This window comes from Echiichthys vipera, assembly GCF_963691815.1.
Source record: "Echiichthys vipera genome assembly, chromosome: 18".
NCBI classification, from domain to species: domain Eukaryota; kingdom Metazoa; phylum Chordata; class Actinopteri; order Perciformes; family Trachinidae; genus Echiichthys; species Echiichthys vipera.
In genome coordinates this window covers 2,391,499-2,401,004 of record NC_139843.1, presented here as the reverse complement: position 1 = coordinate 2,401,004, position 9,506 = coordinate 2,391,499, and the positions used below count along the sequence as shown (strand labels likewise).

The following is a 9,506-nucleotide window of genomic DNA, read 5'->3' as shown; positions in this document are numbered from 1 at the left end:
GTGTGTGTGTGTGATGTCAGAGCAGAAGTTCCCTCCTCTGCAGAAAACACAGCGTCCAGGAGCAGCCGCCTCGTCTTCTCTGGAGCAGTCACGGCTGCAGGTCTGGCACCTCCGTCTGGATCCCTGCACACGAGGAGCTGCTCACAGTGACACACAGAGTTGTTTGTGTGTGTGTGTGTGTGTGTGTGTGTTTGCAGGATGAAGCGTGCTGCAGTGCTGCTCATCGTGTCAGTGTTTCTGGTCGCTGCTCAGAAACCGAAGAAAAGCCAGAGACCAGAGTGGGAGCAGAGGAACGAGGGTGAGTCTCCTGCTCTTTTAATGTTCCCTTTGTTTTAACAGTAGTTTAATTTGACGCGGTTCCTAAACAGACTTTAATGAAGTCAGTAAAATGTTTACTTTATTAAATGTGGGGTTTAAAAGACTCTAAGTCTGCAGGGCAAGTTTATCTGTAAAGCACAATGTTTTTCTTTACTGGAAAAACACATAAAAGGTCATTTAAATCACTTAAAAGGTCATTTAAATCAAATGAAAGGTCATTTAAAACACATCAAAGCTAATTTAAAACACATTAAAGGTCATTTAAACACATAAAAGGTCATTTAAACACATAAAAGGTCATTTAAACACATAAAAGGTCATTTAAAACACATAAATGGTCATTTAAAACACATTAAAGGTCATTTAAAACACATAAAAGGTCATTTAAATCACATCAAAGGTCATTTAAAACACAAAATGTTATTTAAAACACATAAAAGGTCATTTAAAACACATAAAAGGTCATTTAAAACATATTAAAGGTCATTTTAAACACATAAAAGGTCATTTAAAACACTTAAAAGGTCATTTAAATCACATCAAAGGTCATTTAAAACACATCAAAGGTCATTTACAACACATTAAAGGTCATTTACAACACATTAAAGGTCATTTAAAACACATCAAAGGTCATTTAAATCACACCAAAGGTCATTTAAAACACATCAAAGGTCATTTAAAACACATCAAAGCTAATTTAAAACACATTAAAGGTCATTTAAACACATCAAAGGTCATTTAAAACACATCAAAGCTAATTTAAAACACATTAAAGGTCATTTAAACACATAAAAGGTCATTTAAACACATAAAAGGTCATTTAAAACACATAAAAGGTCATTTAAAACACATTAAAGGTAATTTAAAACACATTAAAGGTCATTTAAACACATTAAAGGTCATTTAAACACATAAAAGGTCATTTAAAACACATAAAAGGTCATTTAAAACACATTAAAGGTCATTTAAATCACATCAAAGGTCATTTAAATCACATAAAAGGTCATTTACAACACATTAAAGGTCATTTAAATCACATAAAAGGTCATTTAAACACATAAAAGGTCATTTAAATCACATAAAAGGTCATTTAAAACATATTTAAGAATGTTACAGTTGCAGAAGTTCACTGAAAAGACAGAAAGATGATGTGTGCATATTTAAAACACTGCTTTCTGATTTTACCCGTTCAGTCTTTGTCAAATGAAACTTATGGTATATTTCATGCGGTGAGAGAAGAACTGAGACCCTCGAGGTAAAAGCCTTAAAAGTCAAAACTCTGAAATGAAACTGAGCCGCCGTAGGCCTCGTGCTCGTACACGTGCGCACGCTCGTGCTCGTACACGTGCAAACGTGCTTTACAAAAGCCCACCTCTCCCAAACGGGCCGTGGACGGCAAGCGTGCCGCTCCTAGACGCGGTACGGTTGCACTCACACTGGTCAAAGGAACCAGGTGCTTAAGGACAGTGTGAGTGCGACCTAAGTCCCAAACTGTTCGTCTCATCTCATCTTCAGCCTCTGATCCTGGATCAGGTCTCGGGGGCAGCACCTTTAGCAGGGGACCCCAAACTTCCCTTTCCCGGGCCACATTAACCAGCTCTAACTGGGGGATCCTGAGGCGTTCCCAGGCCAGTGTGGAGATCTAATCTCTCCACCTGGTCCTGGGTCTTCCCCGAGGCCTCCTCCCAGCTGGACGTGCCTGGAACACCTCCCTAGGGAGGCGCCCAGGGTTCATCCTTCCCGTCCGTGCTGCTCTGATTTTGACTCTGCTGCTGTTTCTCCTCCTGCAGCAGAGAGAGTGAACACCAGGGGCTGCGCCAACCTCACGCTGGTCCTGGACAACTGGAAATACGCCATCATGACGCAGGTCAAGGATCTGCTGCAGCACGACCACAGCACCGTGCTGCCGGACTACGGACGGTGAGGCCCGTTCCTCTGTTCCACCACGACGTGACGTCACGTGATGTCATCACTTTAGGGCGTAAGTTGCTTTGAATGTGACCGGTGAAAGTTCATTTTCAGGATCCAGCCGCTGTCGGACGCCCTGGGGGACCTCTACAAGGAGTTCAACGCCCTCAAAGAGCGTCTCTCCGAGCTGACGGGCAAGTTCGACGGCGTGGAGGCCTTCGTGGACGACGTGCGGTCGGGAAGGAAGCCTGCCCGGCCCCGAGGTGAACCCCGGCCCCCGGGGTCGCTGCAGGGACGGGCGGCGGCCGCAGCGACCGATGAAGGAGGTCGACCTCTGGGAAGGAGAACCAGGGTGGTGGTCCGGAGGATCAAGAAGCCTGCGGGTTCACAGGACTGAAGGGGGACCGGGACCTGTGAGGCGCCAGGGTCCTGTTGGGTGTGAGTGTTGAGTTTTATCCGGGGTGTTGCTCTTATAACAGGTCTGTTTCTGTACGGAGGACCGCTAAAACGTCCTGCTGCTAGTCTTGTTGTCATAGTAACAGCCACCTGTCTAAACTGAAGAACAGGGTCATGTGTAGACCACATAGAGAAGAGACCAGAGACCCTGTAGACGTAAAGGTTGAATATGGAGAATGAGCAGAACAGCTTCATCTAGTGTCCCAAGATCGTAGTCGCAACAACAAAAAAGAAGTCCAGCAGTGGGGTTGCCAGGTTGGTCAGACCCGGCCCAGACAAGGGGAGAACATGCAAACTCCACACAGAAGGGCCCCCGCCCGGATTCAAACCAGGAACCCTCTCGCTGTGAGGCGACAGTGCCAACCACCACATCCACCGTCTCAGAAGAGAAGAAAGGACCTGGAGCTGAGTAAAACACAACTCCTGAGAACCAGAGAGAACCCGAGAGAACCCACGCAGACACGGGGACAACATGCTAACTCCCAAGGGCCCCAGCCGGGATTCAAACCAGGAACCCTCTCACTGTGAGGCAACACTGCTAACCACCACATTGATCACTCACTCATCTGTTCTTACCGAATTATTATACTTTTTTAATACTTATTATACCTCGCTGCATTTACCGGTACATGTTTTTTATTCTGATGTAATTTGATTAAAACACTTTTTAATGTTTCCACTTTAACTCCGCGTCCCTCTGCAGCATCACGCTGACTCCCACCCCGGCTCCATGGACACGAGCGTGGACTTCCTGTAAACATTAGGATGCATCTTCGCTGCAGTTACATTTATTTTTTAATAATATTTTTACATATTTGACCTGTTAGTTTCTGATTTAACCCAATAAATGAATCTGTGAATGTGAAACTCTCTCTGTTTATTAACAGTCGGGTTTGCTGCAGCAGCGTTGGCTCAATAACTTTCTCCATATCATGATTCATATTATCATGTTTTTACTTGTTATGTTTATTATATATATATATATATATATATATATATATATCAATAGCAGCCTGGCATGTTTGTCTTTGTTGCACGAGGTAAAAAAACTCCAGAACAAAAGTTTCTTGAGTAAAAGTTTGTAAATATGAGAAAAACGATATTAAATGTAAAAGTACATGTGCAGAAAAGTGCCCCTTTATATATTATTACATTATTAATACTGATGCTTTAATCTGTAAATATACTTTAAACTGTTTTTATTACACTGATGCGTGTTTAAGTGCATGTTTAACAGGATTTACACACGTGCAGAGGAAACTGATGATAAATGCTGATTATGATCCATGAAATCAGTGAAAAGGCTCTCAGGTAAAATTAATGGAGTAATAAAAGTACAATAAAGCATTAGAATCAAGTATTATCATTATTATTTGGTGCATATCAATAAATATAAAGAGAAAATACAAATAAAAGTAAAAGCAGGCACTGAAACACCGAACAGACCGAGATACAGACGATAAACTTCAGTGGCACATGTAATGCGTCCTTGTGCTCTTCCTCCTGAAGAGGAGCTTTAGCACACGTTTATGCTCCTAGAGGGCACTTTAGCACATGTTTTGGCTCCTAGAGGACACTTTAACACACGTTTATGCTCCTAGGACACTTTAGCACATGTTTTGGCACTAGACAGTTGGGTCCCCCCCATGCACTTCAGTGATAGCCTACAGTTTATAGATTAGAGAGCACTTTAACACACGTTTATGCTCCTAGAGGAAACTTTTACATGCGTTTATGCTCCTAGAGGACACTTTAACACACGTTTATGCTCCTAGAGGAAACTTTTACATGCGTTTATGCTCCTAGAGGACACTTTAACACACGTTTATGCTCCTAGAGGAAACTTTTACATGCGTTTATGCTCCTAGAGGACACTTTAGCACACGTTTATGCTCCTAGAGGGCACTTTAGCACACGTTTAGACTCCTAGAGGACACTTTAACACACGTTTATGCTCCTAGAGGAAACTTTTACATGCGTTTATGCTCCTAGAGGACACTTTAGCACACGTTTATGCTCCTAGAGGGCACTTTAGCACACGTTTAGACTCCTAGAGGACACTTTAGCACACGTTTATGCTCCTAGAGGACACTTTAACACACGTTTATGCTCCTAGAGGACACTTTAGCACATGTTTTGGCTCCTAGAGGACACTTTAGCACATGTTTTGACTCCTAGAGGGCACTTTAGCACATGTTTTGGCTCCTAGAGGACACTTTAGCACATGTTTTAGCTTCTAGAGGACACTTTAGCACACGTTTATGCTCCTAGAGGGCACTTTAGCACATGTTTTGGCTCCTAGAGGGCACTTTAGCACACGTTTTGGCACTAGACAGTTGCCCCCCCCCCCCCCCCCTCCCCCATGCACGCCAGTGGTACAGTCTATAAATTGGTGGCCATATAAAACTGTAAATTAATATTAAATAAAAATTGGATTTAACCTCCATTGGGCCTAAATGTATTTAACTTGTTTACAGCTACATATTAAAAAGACTAAAGAACAGAAACCTTAAGTCATTAGAAACCTGTCTTATCATTCTGTAGGTTTCTAAACTGCTGCTATTGAAAGTGAAAACGTCCGACGGGCCCCTGAACGCAGCGTCAGTTTCTTGTTCAGAGAAACGAAACTGAAACCACTGCTGCTGCTTCAGGGACCGTCGAGAAATCAGGTATAAAACTAACACCGAAAAACTCAAATGAGTGTATTTTACTGAGGGTGTTTCAGCCTCACCTGTGCTCAGGGCTGCTCAGGTGTGTGTGTGTGTGTGTGTGTGTGTTTGACCTGTCACCAGGTTTGATCAGAGAGAGGTGAACCTTTCCTCTTCAGGGCAGAGGATGCATTTACAGACGCTCCCCTGGAGGCACAGTTTGGGAGGAGGCTGCACATAAAAGAAACACTTCCTCCTTATTTCTGCTGTTCTTCACTGACTCTGGATCTGTGAACTTACACCTGAAACAAGGTAAATACACTTTGTATCAACTTTGCATTTAGCTTCAAATACATGTTGTGTCTGTAAATCATGGATAAGTCACAGAGTTTGGTCTGTACCTGCTCTGTAAAGGGTCCTGAGATCACTTCTGTTATGATTTGACACTGTAAATAACATGTAAATAACATGTAAATAACATGTAAATAACATTTAAATAACATTTAAATAACATTTAATTGAATTAATTCACTTCTTGACTTGAATAATGTAACGTTAACTACATTTAGACACAAATCACAGCACGTTACTGATGATGCATTTTTGCACTATTTGTTCATATTTAATCATATTTATTTACTCACTACTATATAATTACCAAACAAACAAAACAAGAACAACTGCACTATATCCTATTTCTATTTCTCCCCCTTTTAAATTGAACTTTATTGCTTATTTTTGCTGTTTTTTAATCTTATTTTGTAATAAGTTTCTGCTGCTGTGACAAACAAATGTCCCCGTCTGCAGGACATTAAAGGTTTTCTGATTCTGATTGTAAACAGAACTTGGATTTATTCATTTATTTTGATTTATTATGATTAAACAATCTTTTGTGGATCTTAATGAAACTCCAAACCATGAACCTTTGAAACACTTTGACAAATTAAACCAATTAAAACATTAGAAATGAGCATAAATCTGTTATTTATTACCAATGGGAAATGTTTTTACTTCATTTCTACATTATTTCACATATGAAAATGTACAAATATTATACTCCTACAGTGGTAAACTTTCATTTGAACTCATTTTAACTTAATTTTCCTTAATTAAATTTGGGGAAGCATTAAAAAAAGTCTTAAAATAAGGATTTGGTGGGATTAGAAGTGACGTTTACTTCACCTTTTCATCACCATTTTGTTGAAAATGGTTGTTTAAAAGTGCTATGGTGTTATTAAATTACACACTAGGTGGTATAAGTTGTTTATTATAGTAGTTTATAATATTATAAAGTCATTTATGAGGTACTAAGGTCACTGATGAAGAGATGCAGCATTTCTCTTCTTGCCACTGTTGTCGAACTGTGACTCCCAGAGATGTAACTGCTGTGGTTCCTGTGGTCTGACCCAGATCACAGGGGGACAGGGGGACAGGGGGACAGGGACCTGCCTCACAGAAGAGTCCCCACTGATGGAGGAGGGAGCGGGAAATCTCCACGGCGCCGCTGGAGCCCAGAAAGCCGAGGACGTTGCGACCAAAAAACGCCGGAAAAGAAATAAGGTCAGAAGCACATAGTAACTCCACAGACTGTGTGTGATCCTGCAGCTGATGATCACATTAAAGTGTAATTCTGGGGTAAAATCATCCCATGGTCCCGGAGAGTCGCTAACAGCCGGACGTGGCTAACAGTGATTAGCTCGGGGCAGCACGGTGAAGACATTCAAAGGTCTTTTTTAACCACTAATGCTGCTGAAAATAACAGCAAACCTCTGCAGCAGCATGAGAAGAGTCCCTACACACACAACAAAGCAGCAACAGCGTAGTTAGTGAAGCCAGAGTTTATTAAAGAGTGTTTTAAAGACTTACCTACTGGCCCCTGTACCAGCTCCTCTCATAGTAAAGTCCATTACAGTGGAAGGAGCCCATTGCTGCTTTCCTTAGGAATCGGTCGCCTCTTCCAGTTTATTCTGGGGACGTGGGAAAAAAGTGTCCAGTACGGTGCGGTTGATGACTGATGGGGGTCCTCCAGTGCAGTCACACAGCGTGTTGCAGTGCTCAGTGATTCCAGGCCACGGTGAAAAATGTCCCTGTGTCGGCAGAATAAACACCGAGACTGATGCTCTGTCTGATGCTACCTCCACCTGTAGCCCCTTCAACACACGTCCCCACCCCGGGTTCACTAACTACGCTGCTGCTGCTTTGTTGTGTGTGTAGGGACTCTTCTCATGCTGCTGCAGAGCTTTGCTGTTATTTTCAGCAGCATTAGTGGTTAAAAAAGACCTTTGAATGCCTTCACCGTGCTGCCCCGAGCTAATCACTGTTAGCCATGTCCGTCTGTTAGCATCTCTCCTGGATTTCTCCGTTAATAGCTGTTACACGAAACTGTCTCGATGGCTTAGTTGATGGATGTAGGAGCTGAAGAAGACCATGGGATGATTTTACGCCGGATTTTAACTTTCATGTGTTTTTCAGGGACCAGGACCCGGCAGTCCCAGCAGGAAGACCCAAGACAAAGAGCAAAGGAAGAAGAGAAACCGAAGAAGAAAGAACACCTCTAGTGTAAAAGCAGATGCAGATGTGCGAAGTGAAAGCACAGAAAAAGGTGAGATGGCAGATGTGGAGAGCACAGGCAGCCAAACCCAGGAGAGAGCGTCTGTAGAACCACAACATGTGGAAAATCTGCCGTCTGCAGAAAACAGTGACAAAGAAGATGTTACTATGGTGCAAGCTGAGACTCAAACAGAAGAGCGTGAAGGCAAAAACCAATCCACGCAGACTCCGGCTGTTTTGCAGAACAGCCAGGAAACACAGACGGACGTGCCTGCGCCGAAACAAGACGACACAAACGATGAAAAGACTCACAAACAACAAAGACACACACCTGACCCCAAACCGCAAGAGACGGCTCAGAACGCCTCAACACGAAACGAAAGTCCAGACAACGTCAGAGCAGAGGGCCAAAGCCCAGAGAGAGAGTCAAAGACTAAAGAGGAGGTTCCCTCTGCAGCTGATCCCACAGACCCCCAAACTAAAGGGGCCAAAGCCGTCTCTTACGCCACTGCTGTGTCTGGAGAGGGCGGGGGCAAGAAACCGCCCAACGTGGAAGCTCCCGAAGCAGCAGATAAAACCACAGAAACACCCCAGAGCACTCGGTAAGACTGATGTTAATGAGATAGTCTGAAGTGTGGCTGCATGAAGTACGTGTCCATCCAGAGTGAGGGTGTTACCCAGTGCTTTACACGCACGAAACTGAAGCCGCTCTATGTTCTCATCAAAGCCTCCAGACTACAAAACAGTCGTTTAACCTCACAGAAAACAGGAGTTGCTGGTCTGCCACCGTCTCCATCAGTTAGGGCGCACTCACACTGTCCATCCGTACCGTGCCTGAGCACGTTTCACGGCTAAAGTCTGGTTCCTTTGACCAGTGTGAGTGCAACCGTACCGCGTCTAGGAGCGACACATTTGCCGTCCACGGCCCGTCTGAGAGAGGTGGGCTTTAGTAAAGCACATTTGCACATGTACGAGCACGAGCGTGTGCACGTGTACGAGCACGAGGCCTACGGCGGTTCTGAGGTCATTTCCTGTGCGCCTGTTGGGACGTAGAAAAAAGAAGGAGGGACCATGCGCGGACATTTCAAACAATGGCGGTGAAAGGTTCATGTTGGTGTGATGCGGAGGTGGAGTGTTTACTGCAGATTTGGTCGATGAAAAGATTCAAAAACAGTCGACAAGACGCACAAAAACTCAGAGGTCTACGGAAAGATCTGGAAACAAAGCCACGCATCGCCATGATGTCATCAATGCGTGTGACGTGTTACGGCGTGATGACGTATAGGCAGCAAGAAGCATTCTCCGAGGCCCAGGTAGTGTGAGTACAAACGGGCCTGGAGGGGGGGACAAGGACCCTAAAGCACGGGGCACGGGACGGAGGCACAGTATGAGTGCACCCTTAGTGACTGTTTTTGAAGTGGAGTCTGGAGGCTTTGAAGAGAACATAGAAAGACAATTCCCCCGTCGGACTGGGGCTGTGTGACGGTAAGGTAGAGTAAGGTAAATAACATTTAATATAATATATTAAGCTTCTGTCCCCATCCACAGCAGGTAACGTTTATTAATATCGCACCTTTTACAGATAAAAGTCACACAGTGCTTTACATGAGTGAAAAAAATCAACCA

General features: G+C 43.6%; 2 protein-coding genes across 3 annotated transcripts in view; both read left to right on the top strand.

Moving 5' to 3' along the window:
• Nucleotides 1–92: 92 nt before the first annotated feature.
• On the top strand, nucleotides 93–3,497 carry LOC310961404 (uncharacterized protein). Its single transcript, XM_083933447.1, has 3 exons — nucleotides 93–298; nucleotides 2,109–2,238; nucleotides 2,341–3,497. The coding sequence occupies exons 1-3, from the start codon at nucleotides 199–201 to the stop codon at nucleotides 2,621–2,623; spliced, it is 513 nt and encodes a 170-aa protein (XP_083789573.1). The 5' UTR covers nucleotides 93–198; the 3' UTR covers nucleotides 2,624–3,497.
• Nucleotides 3,498–6,761: 3,264 nt separating this feature from the next.
• The window catches only part of rnf213b (ring finger protein 213b), a 43,683-nt gene continuing 40,938 nt past the window's right edge, over nucleotides 6,762–9,506 (top strand). For both annotated transcript variants that reach the window (XM_083932496.1, XM_083932495.1), the window contains exons 1-2: nucleotides 6,762–6,890; nucleotides 7,803–8,482. In XM_083932496.1, the coding sequence (XP_083788622.1) occupies nucleotides 6,801–6,890; nucleotides 7,803–8,482 (770 nt within the window). In that variant the 5' untranslated portion in view covers nucleotides 6,762–6,800. The remainder of the gene's footprint in view (nucleotides 6,891–7,802; nucleotides 8,483–9,506) is intronic.

Excerpts from the sequence above, each read along its gene's own strand:
- LOC310961404 (XM_083933447.1), top strand. The coding sequence starts at position 199 with ATGAAGCGTGCTGCAGTGCTGCTCATCGTGTCAGTGTTTCTGGTCGCT. Across the intron at positions 299-2,108 it reads GTGGGAGCAGAGGAACGAGG|CAGAGAGAGTGAACACCAGG; the intron begins GTGAGTCTCCTG and ends CTCCTCCTGCAG. Across the intron at positions 2,239-2,340 it reads GTGCTGCCGGACTACGGACG|GATCCAGCCGCTGTCGGACG; the intron begins GTGAGGCCCGTT and ends GTTCATTTTCAG.